Here is an 18,177-nt window from a genome sequence, read left to right as displayed (position 1 = left end):
CACAGGACAAGAATAATATGTTGTGCTTTTCATTACTTTTCTAGTATGTAGATGATATTGATCTCAGCATATTATAAAAATCAAAGCAGAACACTTGAAAGCATTCACAGTAGTAGGGCTAAGGGTTTACACAACCCTCTGGTGCTCACACATGGCCCTTAACATGGATGTTTTTTAAGACATCCTTTACAAGGAAAGAACCCAAATGTTGTTACTGACAGCATTTGGATCTTCGACAAATGCCCAACATTGTATTTTTCACTTGAGGTCGTGCTAACAATCACAGTCAGGCAACTCACAGAATCCAGCATTTGTATTTAGTATTTGTTGTAACAGCTGGGGCAGATTGCCTCACAAGGGTCTTGTCTGTTTTTGTATATGTTTGTTTTGTGACACACTGAATCTCTGCAGGGATGCCAAACAACCCACCATTCCAGTCAGTGTTATTAGCCTTAATCCATACCCAGATGGTTGTGCAGCCCCACAGCATGTATTTGGAGAAAAAAAACTGTATTCCTGGCCAAACTTTCTGACCAGCCATCAGATTTTTGGGTTGGCTTTCATAGGAACCTAACATAACTTCGGAGAACACAGAAAGCTCTGCTTCACAAGCCTGTGTATCACATTACTCCCCCAAATTTTCACCTTTTCCTTTCACATTCTTGACATAGATAAAACAATTAAATCAATATATCCAAGCAAGGCCAAGCAAAGTTTTGAACCAACCCAGAGCCACGTGCCAGTCAATACAGTCTTTGGCTTGGTTCATCCAAAATACTCTGGATTCCTTGGTGATCATGTGAAATTTTCCATTTCAGTTTGGGTTTGAAGATTAAAAAATATTAAATTAAATTGAAAGGAATAAAGTGGAATTCACAACAACTCGAAGGCCTGATTGCATCCTTTTCTGTTTCTTTGTGTTGCACAGGGTGTACAAGGAGAGCCAGGGCCTCCTGGGCAGCAGGGTTTGCCTGGTCCTCATGTAAGTTTCTTATCTTTCCACTTTGTATCTCCCTTTCTCTATCCCCTGTCTGATCACTCTGTCTCTCCTATTGGGTCTTTATCTCTCTCTTGTCATCTCTAGTCTTCCCCATGCTCTCTGCCTCGCTGTCCTTTTCATGCTCAGTCCTCATTGCCTTATCCATTGTGCGACAGGAAGAACTCCTGGTTTCTTAATCAAACATTCACAGGCATATTTCTTTTTTTCTTACTTCTTTCTCTCCATGCTTCATTCCACACAACTGAAATAGAGAAGAGAACTTTGTAAATAATCATTAGATGTGGTTCTCTGTGTCCACGAAGAAGAAAAACATCCTCTGTGACCTGCTGAAATGAGACATATTGTACTGATTTGATAGCACTTATAACCCAATTACGTTGTCTAGTTGGTGGCACGTTGAAAAATGTTCCACTTTGGAGTCATCTTTAATACAAAACAGTACACCCAATGTTGTAGCCAGGGCTAAATGACCACTGCCAGGTGAGATTTTCAGCGCTGCTGACACGCACAGCATGGACAGGATGGCGTCATTGCCCTGGAAAGTATTAGTGGGGACCTGTCCTCGTGGTATACAGGTTGGATAAATAACTTCATTTTAGTTACACCTGGCCAGAGGCAGATTGATGCCTTCCAGCAAAGGCATTGGCCTGTAGAAAAATAACACAGCTTGCTTATTTTAACTGTTAATAACTTCTTTTTTTTAATCCCTCATTGGGTCTGCAAGATGTGTTACTCCAAAATAAGAGTAGAAAAAGAATGAACCACGGTTTGCACAGCTGACTGAACACATCTGAACACATCTGTATGAGCAACATGAACTTGCCAAGCAGCAAAAACAAAAGGCTGGAATTGTAGAGGAAAGAGGATGAACGCGTTACAAAATAAGCAAACTACAAACACAGCACATCATAAGAAACAGGTATAGACTTTCCAAAACGTACAAAACACATGTTCTTCTTCCCCGAAAGGACTGAAGAAATAACTTTGAAAAGAAATAACAGACCTATCTCGATTGTCTTTCAGGGTCTCATTGGTCCTCAAGGTCCGATCGGGCCTCCTGGTGAAAAAGTAAGTAAAGAGTGAGCCCACTCAGCCCCTTCAGTCCTCCTACCACAACTCTGCTCTGCTGCACCGATAACTGAATGTTTCAGCTAAGACCTCATAAGTGATTCTGCAGATCCACTGCTGGTAGAGGCTATAGGCCTTTATTGGCCTCTCTAAAGGCTTAAACATACGCACACAAGGACTGACACACACTGACATGCACTTGCACACACAGCATGCACATGATCATAGCGCTACTCCTTCATAAATACATATCCAACTGAAAGCAGTTTGCTTGTGGTTTTGAGGATTTTTGATAATATTTCAAGTAGTTGAACTTGTATTAGTCTTCATGGTACTGATATCAGTGGGGGGCTGTGCACTCATCTGTCTGCCATCCATCTGTCTGTCTGACTATTTAACTTATTTATTGCTTTCTTTTTGTAGGGACCTCAAGGTAAACAAGGTCTGGCCGGCCTTGCTGGTGCTGATGGCCCCCCTGTGAGTAGCACACCGGATTCATTTTTGATTTTTCCTTCATTCACTCAAAATCACAAACTAATAAGTTGAATAAGCTAATTTTTTTTATACTTTTTTTTTTTTTTTTTTACAGGGTCACCCAGGAAAAGAAGGTCCTGCAGGCGAGAAAGGAGCAGCTGTAAGTATGATGTGGTTTAGCTGTTAATCTGGATTTTTCGAGCAAAGAACGTAATTGCAGTTGTTCCCAGAGATTTAATACGTGTGTCACTGCACAGGGAAAAGACTGGGTCAGGCAAATAATTAGATTTAGCATTTGTTTAGCCCGCTTAGTGTGCCAGTAGGGTGAGGTTGAATATAACCACACGATTTAGATAATATCTGCTAAACTGTCTCAAAAATAGAGCGAACTAAATCGGCCCACTCATTCCTTCCTGTGACTGCATAATCCAGCTATTTTCTTTGATTTCCACCTTATTGTTCTATGGTGTAAACTGCAATAAGTGCTGAAAAAGCCCAATATAATAATAGATATAACACGTTTTTTTTTCAATCTTTCAGGGTCATCCTGGTCCTATGGGATCCATTGGGTACCCCGGGCCTCGTGGTGTCAAAGTAAGTAAGTCATACAGTACCACCCTGCCATGATGAATTTCAAGATTTCTCTGAATTTCATCCTATTTTCCTCTCTCCTCAGGGTGCTGAGGGAATCAGAGGTCTTAAAGGTGGCAAAGGAGAAAAGGTAAACAGTCTCCTCTTCTCCTTTCTCTCCATGAGTGACAGATGTCATCTCTATGAAAATGGAGAGTTGTTTAATTCCTCGCAAATGAGGCTTCCTTGGAATCCAGCAAGGGGAAAAAACTGTTAAAGGCCCATCAGGCTGGCAGTTAAGTCCTCATGCCACTGAGTTGTAATGGAGTGTGGAACATTAGACGGGAATGAGGCTGTTTGTAGGGCAGTTTCAGTGGAGACCAATCTGTTGCCATTGTTTTCTTGGACGGCCCTGGTTGAACTCAGCCTGTTGCCACCACAGTGCCACTGGAATCGATTTTCCTCTCAATTTTCAGCGAGCTCTTCAGAGATTACCTAAAAATACTGAAGTTGTTGAAAGCTCTTCTACTTCTGATTCTTCTGTCTAACGTTAAATTCCAAGTGAAACATTCGGTTATATGCTCATCAAATTTTATTGTGTTATGATTTAATTTCTTCATAGTTTCATGCATTACAAAAACATGTCAGAAAATTGGCATTTATATAATCTGAAGAGAAAACAGCTGTTATGAAGCAGTGGGAACTGATTGAAAGCTGCATTCTGAATTTTAACCACCAGATGTCAATAGAAGAACACAGAGTGAAAGAGACACAGTGAGGAATAACTTCAGAACATCTTGTGTGAATGCTTGAACGAAGTGCCACTAGGTGTCACTGTTAAACTATCACAATGAGCCATTACACTTTTGAGTAAAAATTAGTAAAGTAAGACTGTCATGATAAAATTCACCTATTCAAAGAATCTCAGATATGAACCATTTTGCTGGAATGCATCACTTTCGTCTCTTTGATACTCAATAAATCACTCAATTCTCTCTTTTTTTTATCTCTTTCATCTTTAGGGAGAGGATGGATTCCCCGGCTTCAAAGGTGACATGGGTCTCAAGGGCGACAAGGTGAATCATCATCTCTGAAGAGACTACTGATATTTGCAGTTGCAGAAAGAGATGAGGTGTTAAAGTGACAAAATAATCACGCTGTTTACATTTGCGCTCTTTGCACCAAGGGCGAGGCTGGTGTACTAGGACCCAGAGGAGAGGACGGCCCTGAGGGCCCCAAGGGCAAGTCAGGACCCAATGGAGAAGCTGGTCCCCTGGGATTAGCTGGAGAGAAGGTAAATAATCAATACCTGCAATCATAAAACTGGATTATCATTTCGATTGATGCCCAAGTGCTGTATCGTGTTTGATTGATGTGTTTCATTGACGTGCTGAAGTTGAGGCTTAAGTTCAAGTTGAATCACGCACCATAATTACATACAGATGCTATTAAAATGCTTTAGTGACAAAAAAAACAACATACATAAGTAAATAAACATATGTGTTGTGTTTCCGTGCTGTTACACAGTCAAGATTTTTCCTTTTTATAGATGCCTTTAATGAACTGGAGAGAGAGTAGACTGAGGAGAGTAGTTCACAATAGATTTACAGCTGCCCTGATAAGATTTTCTCCACCCCCCCTTCAGCTCTACAACAGTCCCATTTAATTGGCTTTGTGTTGCCAACACTTCTCCACAGAGCTTTGATCTCACCACAGTGTTTCTTGCTTCATGGTGCTGCAGTACACTCAGAACTCGAACACTCCGACAAATAGGTATTGAAGGTAACAACGAGATCTTCTCCATTCGGATTAAAGGATTAACATATAAGGGATGCCTCCGAGAGGAAATGATGCTTTAGCAGAACTTTGGTCAATGAACTGTGTTTTTGTAAAGTGAATAGGCTTGTATCGACTCATTCCATAGCTAAAATGACATAATAAACACACAGTAACAATCTCAGCAAAAATGTGATATATGAGACCATGGATGGGGAATGCTCAGACTAATCAGAAACTATGTAAAAAAGAGCCTGGAAACTGTAGCTCCAAAGTTAATTAGTAAGTTTTTCAGTTATTTTGCTAAGCTGAAAGTCATAATTTGCCACACTGATGAACTAATCCCACCTGCCACATATAAATCTGCAGTTTTATTCCCCTTTGAATGCTACTCTTTCCCTATCCCAAATTTGCTTAATATTAGTGCAACAGCACAGTAGAACTACAAATTACCATTACCTGAGTTACAAGTATTGAATTCATAATAAAGAAATGTAGATAAGACTACAGGACTTGACCTTAGTTTCAAAGTGGTTACATCAGATTCCGTGTGCTTCCTAATGACCAACCACTGTCTAAAATGAGCAAAATGGACCAGAGTGACTTAACATTTGGGATTAAAAGCAGAAAAGGCCTCTCTACGGATGATGTAATGTTCATAAACATGGTATGGTAAAAAAAAAAACTTCCCCAACTACATGTAAAACTTTATGGTCATAAGTTTATTGCTTTTTGCCATGCTTCTGTGAACTTTACTGCAGAGTCTCCGGCGACGTCTCTGGTGGCACAATGAGAAGTCACGGTCTGTGTTTTGTTTCTCTTTTTCCCTCTTTTTAGGGCAAACTCGGAGTCCCTGGATTGCCTGGGTACCCTGGCAGACAAGGCTCGAAGGTGTGTGATGAGAGTAATAACGCACTCTGCTGATCAATGCAGAGCAATTCCTCCCATATAAGCCCCTAACTCCACTGGGAGGTCAGAGTTTACGGCAAGCTGTAGGTGTTCGCCCTCTTGGTCGAGACCAGTTCAGCTGAGGAAACGTTTGCCTACTCAGTAATGTGAGCAGTTGAAGGACAAACTGCCTCTCTGTGATGCTGTTACGCTTTTATTTATGTATGCTTGTGCACTCTACAAATCTTCTATCGATGTCTGTCCGATCAACATCCACTCATCTAAAATCTGCTAACCTGCTGACTGACCCTTACTCACACAAACACAAAACCGAGCAGACATTCACTGTACCCCTCACCACGAGAAGCCTAAGTAGCACGGTCAACTGCCGGAGTCATCAGCTGTCCTTTCTCCTTAAATTCTTCCCGGCATTATCTAACAGTCTTGGCCACAACTCCACAATCAAGATGTGCTGCTGCAGCTGCTTCCTCCACGCTGCTGTCAGCACTGACAGTTTGGCACTGATATGATGGGTCAGATACATCGACTCTCACCACATCCACATAGGCAAGTCTCCAGTTCTGTCTGTTAATGTCAGCAGGATCTGAGCCGAGCAGGGCACGCAGATTAATAAGAAGCGTGGACAAATTAAACAAAGTGGGAGAGCGGGTAGAAATAATATGTAAAATAAGGTACGTTCTTTCCAGTAATTTGCAAGCAATTGTCTTACTTTTTTTATTTACTGGATATCTTTCTCTCCAATAAAACATCTCATGAGTGAAAATGGTGCAGAAACACAAAGGGTATTCCTTTGTTTGTATCCATAAATAATTTTGCGCAAAGGCTGCCCACAACGGTTCCCACTGGAGCTCAGGATCAGATCTTCTTTGAATACTTTTCAAAAAATATTTAGGGGAAGACAATAAATGCATGGTACAAAGGCAAGGGGATCTCTATAGCCTGCATTTGTAAAGTTTCTTTTTTTTTTCAAAAAGAAAATGAAGATATCCATTATTTAATATTTGTGATGCACACTAACTAAGTTAAAACAAAATATGAAGCTGCTTTTAGTAACTTATAATGAGGATGCTTCAATTAACCAAATCAAAGATACTTTATATTTTACAGGAGCTTATCTTTATCTTTTTCCTTAATTGAGTCATACAATTCAATGGATACACTTCTGTTAACTGAGACTGACACATTGCACAGTAACATCAGCGTTATAAAATGCCACACTGTCTTCATGACCATGTTCAGGGTCAAAGCCCTGGCCTATTTGCAGCTTTTATCCCCTTCAATCAGCCTGTGCACGAATCCCTCCACTGGCTGTGTTTTTGGCTGCTGCACCCCATCACTCTCTGTTAACAGCTTCCCCACACCGTTAATTCTGGATGCCATTTGCAAAGGCTTCAGTGGGCTGTCTTATCTCCGTGGCGCAAGTCAGGCTTGTCCGGTACCAGCTCTCCTTTCAGTTTACCATAACTGCACCTCTGTGAAAAACAAATTAAGCAGCATAGATCTCCCTTCCCGCTGTCTCCACAATGTCGGGCTGTTTACCTCTTGCAATTCTGCCCACGCTGCCTTGTTGTGGTGCCCTTGCTTATACTGAACAGTATAATGCCTGGTATACATATGCATGTGAGCAGTAATGAGCGCTCCTGATGTGCATTGCATCAGAGGAAGTTCTAGACATGCACATGACCTTGTCAAGCAGCTCAGACAAAAAAAATATTGAACTCAAATTAGTTTAATATATATTCGGCTACCTAATGCTGCATAAAGCGAGGCTGTGTTGGTGCGCTGCTCAGTTTTATTCATCCAACAGTGATTTCCCCCCTCACAGTATTTGTTTGACTGGCACCATCGCGACTATCAGAGGGCACAGCCTGCGAAAGTCCAATAACTAAATTGCTGATGGGTATCAAGGGGGATCTGCCGTTTCCCCTTCCTTTGTCTTTATTTGCTCCCACTGCCTCTTTTATCTTCCTGTTTTGCTTCCTAACTGTGCTAACAACCCAACAGCACCTCTGTGTGTGTGTGTGTGTGTGTGTGTGTGTGTGTGTGTGTGTGTGTGTGTGTGTGTGTGTGTGTGTGTGTCAGAAAGCCTTTAAGTGGCAAGGGAGAAACTTCGTCTCCTGTTCAGTATTAAAATAAGGGTTTCATCAATCTACGGGAACTCAAACTGCAAACTTAAGCCATATACTAACAATAGGCTGGCTAGCTTCGCCATATTCCTGTTAGGTCTTCACAGTCTCTCTGGTAATGACCCCTGGTCAGTGGAGCCCAAAAGAAATGGTGCTGTTTTGTCTTCAGCCTCACATGTCACATTGTTACTGGACTATGGCAGACATCTCTTATTTTATCACTTCAACTGTCTGTCACTCCCTTTTTTTCTCACACCCTTTTTACTTGTCTCGCAGGGTTCCACTGGCTTCCCTGGATTTTCTGGAGCAAATGGCGAGAAGGGGGCAAGGGTGAGTCACAATTTTCATTATTCACTGTGCTATTAATGAAATATAGTTAAGATTGATGGATTAAGTTGGAATACTATAACACAGATTGGCGAGTGTACCCTAATTTGCAAATGCATTTAAGTCTGGTCACTCTCCATTCCCTTTTGAGTTTAAAGGGGCTTAATCAACAGGTGGAGACCAAAATGCCTCTCAAGGGAAATCTGGTTAGACCTTGAAGTAATCTGATCAATGAAACAAGTGGCGTATAGCTGCGTCACGCCTGCAAGTTGGCTCAGTTCTTGGTCCAGTGTCAAGTTGGAAGTAAATGGAAAACCCAAACTCTTAAATTACAGCTATACCAAGCACTAACATGTGTTTCTGAGGACATTCAGGTGGAATATCCATCAATGCAGTAGCAGAATATTGATTTATATTTGATCAGCACTGCCTCGTGTGACAGTTTGATCTCAGTTTTGTTGGCCTGGACCAGAGTCCTTGAGTGTGAAGACTCACGTCATCTCTGTTTACTCCAAAAGACAATAGCAAAGGCGGATCACACAGTCTCTCAATAGTTACCATAATGTAAGGCAATCATGTATTAACTACGGGCTGTCAGTCATCATAGTTTTGTCTCTCTGTATTCATGCATTGAAAATATGCCTGCTTAGAATTTCCTGGAACTATTTGAAGTGACCATGAATCACAGGACGATGGACATTTTTAGGTTCTTCCGTCCTACTATTGCACAGACCTACAACCAATCAGAACAGGGTGACTGTTTGTTTTTTTTAATGTGGAGTGGTGTTGCTCTTCTGTCAGTCATTGTATCAAACCAGCTTGATATTGGACAAACGGATGTGATTGGCCCAATAAGGACCTAATTGGATGGGAATCTGTCTGAATGGGAGAAGGACCAGACTCATCTGCCAGCTCTGAGCTCTGCATATTTGTCTGCTTCCCAGGATCATTTCCTGCAAGACCTGACTGAGGAAGGCTAGAAATGTCATTCAGTTTCAGTCTAAGAAATTTTGAGAGTCATTTGCGGAAAGTGCCACATAACACGTAAAAAGTATGCTGTATATTATTGGCTGTGATTGTACACTGTTTAAGTCAAGTAAATCAATTTTGTTTACACATTCCAAATTTGCCTCATGGGGCTTTACAGTCTATGACACCCTCCATCCCCTCCATGACCCTCCTTCAAGGAAAAACTCCCCCAAAAAACTCTTAATTGGGAAAAATTGGAGGAATCTCAGGGAGAGCAGCAGAGGAGGGATTCCTGGGATGGATCAGCATGTAATAGATGTCATGTTTACATTTTGGGAATCAACTTAGTCAGCATTAAAGTTTGTTAATGAATCCCTAAAATATCATAGCAAGAGTACTAATGAGGCTGGCCACTAATATTAGGCATTGAGGTCATTCCAGTTCACCCCAAAGATGGGGCAGAGGTCAGGAGTCTGTCGCGGCATGGTCTAGTTCTTCAACATCAATCTCTGACTTCCCCTGATTGTTAACCACCAAGTTGGAGGCACACAATTCCTTGAGATATAGACGAAGGAGCTGAGCCGAAATCATGAAATGAAAACCCAGATGGCAAGAGAAACACAGGTGTTCACATACTTTTGGCCTGTGGTACAATCGCAATTTCGCACCCAATGGCAGACAAAAATGAGGGAGAAACTGTAAACAAGACTTGTGACCATGGATTGGTCGGGTTGTGGATGGTTACACATGAAGGAATGAGGGCTGTAAAATGGGGCGGGTTGTTGTTGACTAGACGTGATAGGCACTGATAGGCGGACACCCCTGGCCCCGGCATGCTACATCTGACAGGTAGTTTGAGCTGTCAAGTGCCTGTGGGTAACCACTTACTGCAGCAATTTGATTATTTATTTTTGTCCAAAGATGCTCAGATGGTTCTGTTTTGTCCCTCTCTCAAACCACCTTCAGCATGTGTGCCTGTCTTATGTCAGAGTGTATTTGTTATTTTAGAATTGCTTTGGCTTAAACTTCTAAAAAGAGAGGAAACAGTACCACAAGGAATGATTACATGGCAAATTAAAGCTAATGTTCTTCTTTTCTCAGGGAATCGCCGGCAAAGCAGGCCCACGAGGACAACGTGGCCCAACGGTAGGCATTTCATCTGTCTGCCGACTCTGCCCAAGCCCTCCACATCAATGATTTATTGTGCTCAGATGAAAATCCCTTCCTTTGTGTAGTTGTGTTCGGGCTTCATCATCTTTTGAAGAGGATATGCACTGAATTTCACAGATGATTACCTGCCCTTTATACAATTACTTTCTATTTTCGTTTCATTATGTTTTCTTATATTGAACCATAAAACAGAAAACCCTCTTCTTTTCCCTCAGAATCACTGTATTGTTTTCGTTTACCATATCTATAGGGTCCACGTGGCGGACGTGGTGCTAGAGGACCAACAGGGAAGCCAGGTGCAAAGGTGAGAGACAGGGCCATTTTAGAAGGTATTTATTGGCCAATGATAATTGATGTTTGGAACCATAAAAGTGAAAATGAACAAATTCAGTAGTTTGAATGCTTTGCAACAAACCAAAGCAATGGCAATGAGCAGGTTACTCTGCTCACGCTCATCATGTGTTCTGTATATCACAAAAAAGATGTACAAAAACAAAACAGTCATACATCAGTCATATTTAAAACAGCTCTTAGGTGCCAAATCATGTATAAAACAGAAATGTGCAAGTTTGCTATATAGGCGCACTGCCAGTGGTTTGCATAAATTTTATTCACACTTCATACTTTTTGACAGTTTTGTCCAAAAATGACAACTTTTCCGTCCACCTCTTCTCTTTCTCCTCAGGGCACCTCAGGAAATGATGGACCTCCAGGACCGCCAGGAGAGAGGGTGAGTATCACATATTTTTTTGATTAGTGCCTCTTAAACCTTTGGAGTGTGTGCACTGAGTAAGTGACAGAAAAGTACTTCAGGTGCATTGAATCCTAACTCAAAGTGAACTGTGGCTATTTTTCAAACTAGATATAAATCAAAGGGTGTAAATGCCTTCCAGTAGCTGCTGATTACCTCATAATTAGCTATTTATTTTAAAGTTTTATTAACCTTTTTATTAACCTTCTGTGTACTTTATATCAAGCTGAAACTGACAAAAAATCACTCAGTTCTTTATAAAAAGGTGGCTGAATGATTTCCCATTAATTATAGTCAGAACGCTGGATTTGGCAACTAAAATCAACTGAAATACCAGTGACCATCTAGAAGTCGTGTGTACCATTTGCTCTACTCACTCTGTTCATTTTCTTTTTATTTAAGGGACCTCAAGGACCGCAGGGACCCGTCGGTTTCCCTGGACCAAAAGGACCCAATGTAAGTAGCTGCTGTCAGTGTCTGGAAGTTATCACCGTCCAAAACAAGTCCACATTGACACATTTCATATAAGCTTCTCAAATATTAAAACACATTTACGACCTGAGGTCTTTTATGAAATGTCTCTACCTGTTCACCCCCTCCCCCCAGGGCCCACCAGGAAAAGATGGCCTGCCCGGTCATCCCGGACAGAGAGGAGAGACGGTGAGTGGGTAGTTTTGTCTGTGAATGCAATATGTCATGCCATGTGACCCTGAACATCATGCATCAGCGCCCACTCCTCACTCAGTCTTTCAGATAGGTTGTAGAATAAAAGTGAGGCGAGGAGGAGGATAACTGAAATAGCATACAAATTGTGTACTGGAAGGGTGGAAGGGAAGCTCCAATAACAGAAAATGGAATATGGGAACTGTAACATAGTTAGTACATCGTCACAGGAGTTGATGGTCACTCATTTAATCTTTATCATTGATTGTTTGATCACGGATTCTGCCACTGATCATCATTATGACATCCTCTCTTTGTTGTATACAGATTAGTTTTAGATGCCATAGTAGAGGATACAGCATATGCCTCTCTTATGCTGGTTTTAGAGAAAACAGTTCTGTTATACAGTCGTACATGTTCTTTATTTCAACGACAGCAAAATTGGAGTGAATTTAATTGAGCACAGCTGAGCTTAGATGGGCAAGTAATGCTCTACATGTTTAGTATGCTTGCGGCAAAAATGTCCATCCAAAAACTGAATTCTGTTATTCAACCCCTAGATGAAATAGGAGCAAATAGGTTAGGAAAATGTCATGGTACAAATCAAATTGAATGATTAGTTCAGAATGTAAATAATTTGTTATTTTCAAGTTTTTGTAAAAACCAGAGTGGAAAGTAACTAAGTACATTTGAGGTACAGTATTATTAAGTTATGCATATAATTCTCTCCATAGGAAAACATTGTTCACTTTACTTCCCTACAATTATTATTATTACTTTAATTCCCAATTATTTTCACATTGAGATTTAACACATGAATTATATGTATACATTGTATATGAACAAACAATAAAATGTGATGCATTGTTATAACGCTGCTATTCTCCTACAATAAAATGCTGTTTCCACATTAGTTTATCATTAATCATCAGCCTAATGAGCACTTTTTCTAATAATACCTTTCTACTTTTACTTGTAAGTACATTTTTGCAGAGCTAATAATAAAAATGTTTTTCATTGTGGTTGCGGACGTGAGCACTTCTTCCGCTACTGGGAGGAAAATACCTGATATAAGGGAGGAGTTTTGGATGTGAAATTATGCTTAAAAAGTTGTGTTACAGACTGATGTGGGCAAATCAGTTATACAGATTCTTTTACTGTTCTTAAGAAGAGGAAAATAAAAAAAAAGTCTTTACATACTATATAGCACAAAGTAGGCACTATTTACTATATAGGAGTCCCTGGGCACAGTCAACTTTATCACTGTTTCTCTCTCCAGGGCTTCCAAGGAAAGACAGGACCTCCAGGACCCGGAGGGGTGGTTGGACCACAGGTAGATAAACAGCACAGTACACCACCACAGTTACAGTACATTCCACCTCCTCACTGAATCTGTTTCTCTTTTTTAGAGAACTACGAGGCACTGAAATTTAAATAGGTACCTTATACAACAGCTGTACAACAGAATCTACACAAGTTGCCTCACATGGTCTTATAAAGAATTTTCAGTGAGCTTTTTTGTGATTTGGAAAGTAATGAAGCGGGGGCTAACTGTTCCACCTCATTAAGACTTCAATTTACACTTAAAAAAAAAAAAAAGAAAAAAGAATGTGAAAAATAAAGCATTATCTGTTAACCACTGACAATGTGACATATTCTTAACATCTGATGCACCACTACTGTATCAATATCATATCTCCTTTAGGAATCAGGTTTTATTTCACATTGACCTTAATTTCTCTCCATTGTGTCTGACAGGGCCCAACTGGAGAGACAGGACCCAGCGGAGAGCGAGGACACCCGGGCTCTCCTGGTCCACCTGGTGAGCAAGGTCTTCCTGGAGCTGCTGGAAAAGAGGGTGGAAAGGTAAATGAGCATGTGTTGTGCAACTATAAATGCAAAATGCACCAGTCAAAAGTAGCTACATGTTTAAAGCTTGGTGTTTTTGACCACCTCTTTATTCCTACACTTGACCTACTAATTCCAATTTTAATATAACAAAGTATCGTAAAGAGGAACACAAACTACTTTAAGTTGTGGCCAACTTTGCACAGTTATCTTGTCGTTGAAGATCCAACTTTCACAACATCTGAAGTCACACAGTGTTTATTTCGTGATGTAGAAGTCTTTTTTCTGTTTATTGACATTTGGTCTTTGTCTTTTAACAACTCACATTGGAATAAGTAGTGGTCTTTAAAATGCTTTTAGAAGCTTTTTTAGATTTCATACCGAGCATTTCCACTGTAACAAAAAAAAACACTCATCGTTAAAAAATGAATGTGTTCAAAAGATTAAATATTGAATATGTCTTTAGAGAAACTGGCAGGATGCCGTACTAGTTTAGCAGTTTGACAATCTCAAGTAATTTTGTGTTTAGGATAATTGAAGTGCAATTTAAAAAATAGATGTGATGGCTTTGTTTGATATCTGGCGCATTCTAGACTTCATTGTCCTTCTATGTCGTTTGTTAGAATTTAGCACATCTCTCCTTTTGTGCCTTTACTTCTTAATCACTTGCTGTTGTTTCCACATAATAAGCCATAATTCCAGCTTTTGTCAAAAGATCAATTTGATTCTCTGTTATCCTCTGCCGAGATTCTGCTCTGCTCTTTGTTTTCACCCAAAGCAATTCTGTGTTTAACAAATACCTCAGGGTATATCAGATGTCAGTTAAGTGGATATTATTTTTTCTTCCATCTGTAGGGTGATCCAGGTCCTCAAGGCATTGGTGGAAAGTCAGGACCTGCTGGCCTGAGGGGCTTCCAGGGGGCAAGAGGTCTTCCAGGGGCTATGGTAACACACAGACCACCCACACATTGAAACACTCATGCAAATATGCACACTTGTGAACACAGAAGTATTCTTAGCCCACATCCCGAGCAAACACCCGGTTGGATTTAACTCCAAACCCAAATTACCAGGCTAACTACCTGCTGTTAAACCAAATGTCAGGCTTGGCGGTGAACCAGACTGAATGGAACAGAACCGGCTTACACAGAAGTAACAGAGAGGATTGAGCCAGGCCCAATATTGACTTTTTTATAATCATTTATCTCAGCAAGGTTGAAGTAGCTTGTAGTCTGTTGTCAATGCAGCTTTGACAAAGTATTTTAACTTGTAAAGCACATATTTAGTCAGCTGTAATTTGTGCAATATTTCCACATTTTTAGCTGTGCTGGTAGATTCTTTTTTCCAAAAGGAATTCCTATTTTGCTTTTGATTAGGCCATGAGTCAAAGCCCTCTAATTGTGATTCAAACCCACGACTGTGTGAGTATATCACATACACTCTGAGCCTCCTGAGTAACCCAAATTAATTCTCAAAATAAGTGGGTGTGGGTGTGAGAAATAGTTCAAGGTGAAAGTTGTAGGCTGTTAGAAGATCAGCTTGAGGGACTGATGCTGAGGCTCATTTCAAGGCTGACCATTAAGACAGCACACGACAGCACTGCCCAGACTTATTACCACCGTTATGTTTGTCCCATGTGTGCAGTGGGATGGCTTTCTCTTCATAACCACAGCACACTCACTACACAAGCAAATACAGCCTCTCACTGTCTCTCAAAGTGATGGCAAGGACAATAAAGACAAGGATACAAACATACATGCACCTGTTGTGTGAGCAGGAACATAAAAGTTAATCTCATTCTGTTTACTGACACACAAACATAAATAGTTTATTCTTCTCTTTTTCCGATATACACATATGAACACACACACACACACACACACACACACACACACACACTCTTCATCCAATCTTTCAGTCTTGAGGAAAGGCACAGTGGCAATATATGAGTCAATAAATAACTTTTTGTGTGTCCGGCAAAGAAAGATCCTTCCAGCCGTGGTGAAATGTGGAAGCTGAAGAGCTGGAGAGCCTGCTTGGCAATGTCTGTGCCTGCTGGCTCAGTCGGAGCCTGTAAATTAGTTATTATAATGAAAGTCTTTACTGCCGCTGGTGAACTGTGTTTTCCATATGCAATCTCAGCCTCCTGGTTGCTATGATTCAGCAGCACAGGCATTGCCATCCAGGGACTTGGATCTTGAGGAGATGAAGGGGGTCCAGAGATAGATTGCCTATACCTGAACTTGTGGCCCACTGCAGGCTCCCATTTGCTTTACAGCTCATTTGATAACCCCTTTTGCATTAGTAATATAGATACGCCTACTGATTAGGCTATATCATTATTTATTAAAGAAACGCCATTTTTTTCTGTGGAGAAGTTGAACTCCAGCCAAATTAAATATTTTGAAATCTTCAAAATTCATGAATATTTCTGAGCCGCACCATTGAATTATCATCATTATAACATTGTTTATTTTCTGGGTTTGTCGATTTTTAGACAAATCCAACAGCTAAACTCCCGCCTGCTGAGCTCATTAACAGAATGCATCTGTTATTGCCAGATTTCTCACACAATTTCTCCCTATTTTGTTACTCATCTAGTTGTGCTCAAGTTTCGGAACTTTCTGGGATTCTGTCACCACAAAGAACCAAAAGTCAGGTGCTGACACATAGACTGTATATCGTTTAAATTTTGGACTAGTCCAAGCTGTTTATTTTTCATTATTCTTTCATCGACTTTTCCCTCCACCCCAATACGAAGGATCCAAATACAATTTTGTTTGTGGGCCGTTCTTTCCAGGAACAGCGGCCACTTTCATTTTGGGTAATCCATAGACCTCCCTCTGAACAGGCTTCATATGGATTTCTTTGCTAGCGAGTAATTTTAAAGAAATACAGTATGTGCTTCTCTCATAAGAGAACCATAAAAAAGTCACTTCAGTTTTATCAGGATGACAGAAGAAATCTTCTTAACTTATGTTGCTAAACTTGGAAAAACCAAACCAAACCTATCTGCAATGTTATGCACCAATGTTTCTACATTATTCTTAATTTTGGGTGGACTAACCTTTTGACAAGTTCAATTAACATGGCAACCATGAGCGCAAATTCAATGAAATTTCATATTTGTTCATATTTGCCCTTTTGATTGTACAGTTCATTGATCTGGAAGACGCACTGAAAGTAGACGTTACAAAAGTGTACTGAAGAGAAAGTGGACATACCCTCGAAAACTACTTAACTACCTAAAAGATTTTCCTCCCTTTTCTAAAACTGTATGTATTCTGTATTTGCGATCCCATATTGCTAGTTACTGTATGCCTTAATGGATTTAAGCACTTGATACACACATACCTACTCTCTCACACATGTCACACATACACACACACGGTAACATTTAAAGGCCCATTTGACAGCTGTGATTACTGCTCTTTGAATGGCATTGAGTGCCGGCCTAGGGTGAACGATATCTAACCCTCTCCTGTCCTCTGCTTTCAGGGTCCAGGTGGCTTAAAGGGAGGAGAAGGGCCTCAGGGTCCCCCCGGCCCCATCGTAAGTAGCCCGTTACTATGGTTACCTCATCTCCTGTCACAGAGATTGCAGTGAAAAGTGACTTGTGGAGAATGAAGCTGTGCATGCAGTGCGGAGCTCCATTCTCCTGTGTAATGTAAACTGCAGTTAGGAGGTTGGTAGAGTGGAGCAGGGTGGAGTGACTGAAATCAATACTAGTGTAGTTAAAAAGACATTGGTCAATATGAACACATTTCCATATTTGTTGTTACTTTTTAATTGAAATAATTAAATTGATTTAAAATTAAATAGAAGCAGGGTTTCTGCAGGTCTGTCAGAAGTCTCAAAAAATTGAAATATGACACTTAAAATGTCTTAGCTATGACTTTTACTTGATTATGGATTTTAAAGTTACTTTTATAAAGATGCATGCTTGCAGGCTTCATATTAAGATTCTTGTAATAAGCCTCAGTTATTAGGTATTAAGACTTTTAAATCCTTATCAGATGCTTATTAATACTATATATGTGCTGATAAATTCTTCATTCATATCCTTTGTAGTTTTTTTGACAGTATGGATGTGAAAATGGTCAAATTCATTTGTAATGAAGTAGGTCTTAACATGTTCTTGTTGAAACCTGTAGAAACCCTGTACAACACCTTTTGTTATTGATTGAAACAGATGATAAACAGGGTGAATCTTAAACTGTGTGAAGCCTTGTGAGATACACAGTGTTCACATCCATGGTCATGCAATTGCAATTGCTATTTTCTTCTGTTATCAGCATTTAAGTTTCAGAAAGATTTATTTTAAGCATTTCAAAACAAGAAGAAAACATTAATTTGTGTACTACTGTTTTATTAAAAGCTGTTTTTGCAAAAAGAGACTCTTAGGTATAAAGCTAACTAGTACCCAAAGTTATCACTTTGAAGCGCCGCCTTATCATTTCTGAAGTGCCCAAATTGAACAACAGTTTAATCCCTGTAATGCTATTCATCTGAGATGTTTTTCTCTC

General features: G+C 40.2%; 1 protein-coding gene across 2 annotated transcripts in view; it reads left to right on the top strand.

Moving 5' to 3' along the window:
* LOC119011056 (collagen alpha-1(XI) chain-like) overlaps positions 1-18,177 on the top strand; it is an 88,107-nt gene that overhangs the window by 41,566 nt on the left and 28,364 nt on the right. For both annotated transcript variants that reach the window (XM_037083844.1, XM_037083845.1), the window contains 19 exons: positions 929-982; positions 2,024-2,068; positions 2,492-2,545; positions 2,658-2,702; positions 3,083-3,136; positions 3,219-3,263; positions 4,135-4,188; positions 4,299-4,406; positions 5,726-5,779; positions 8,200-8,253; positions 10,321-10,365; positions 10,640-10,693; positions 11,075-11,119; positions 11,543-11,596; positions 11,747-11,800; positions 13,083-13,136; positions 13,562-13,669; positions 14,507-14,596; positions 17,150-17,203. In XM_037083844.1, coding sequence (XP_036939739.1) covers positions 929-982; positions 2,024-2,068; positions 2,492-2,545; positions 2,658-2,702; positions 3,083-3,136; positions 3,219-3,263; positions 4,135-4,188; positions 4,299-4,406; positions 5,726-5,779; positions 8,200-8,253; positions 10,321-10,365; positions 10,640-10,693; positions 11,075-11,119; positions 11,543-11,596; positions 11,747-11,800; positions 13,083-13,136; positions 13,562-13,669; positions 14,507-14,596; positions 17,150-17,203 — 1,125 coding nt within the window. The remainder of the gene's footprint in view (positions 1-928; positions 983-2,023; positions 2,069-2,491; positions 2,546-2,657; positions 2,703-3,082; positions 3,137-3,218; positions 3,264-4,134; positions 4,189-4,298; positions 4,407-5,725; positions 5,780-8,199; positions 8,254-10,320; positions 10,366-10,639; positions 10,694-11,074; positions 11,120-11,542; positions 11,597-11,746; positions 11,801-13,082; positions 13,137-13,561; positions 13,670-14,506; positions 14,597-17,149; positions 17,204-18,177) is intronic.

The sequence above is a fragment of the Acanthopagrus latus genome, chromosome 21 (genome assembly GCF_904848185.1).
Source record: "Acanthopagrus latus isolate v.2019 chromosome 21, fAcaLat1.1, whole genome shotgun sequence".
In the NCBI taxonomy this organism is placed as follows: Eukaryota; Metazoa; Chordata; class Actinopteri; order Spariformes; family Sparidae; genus Acanthopagrus; species Acanthopagrus latus.
This window is presented reverse-complemented; position numbering and strand designations above follow the sequence as displayed.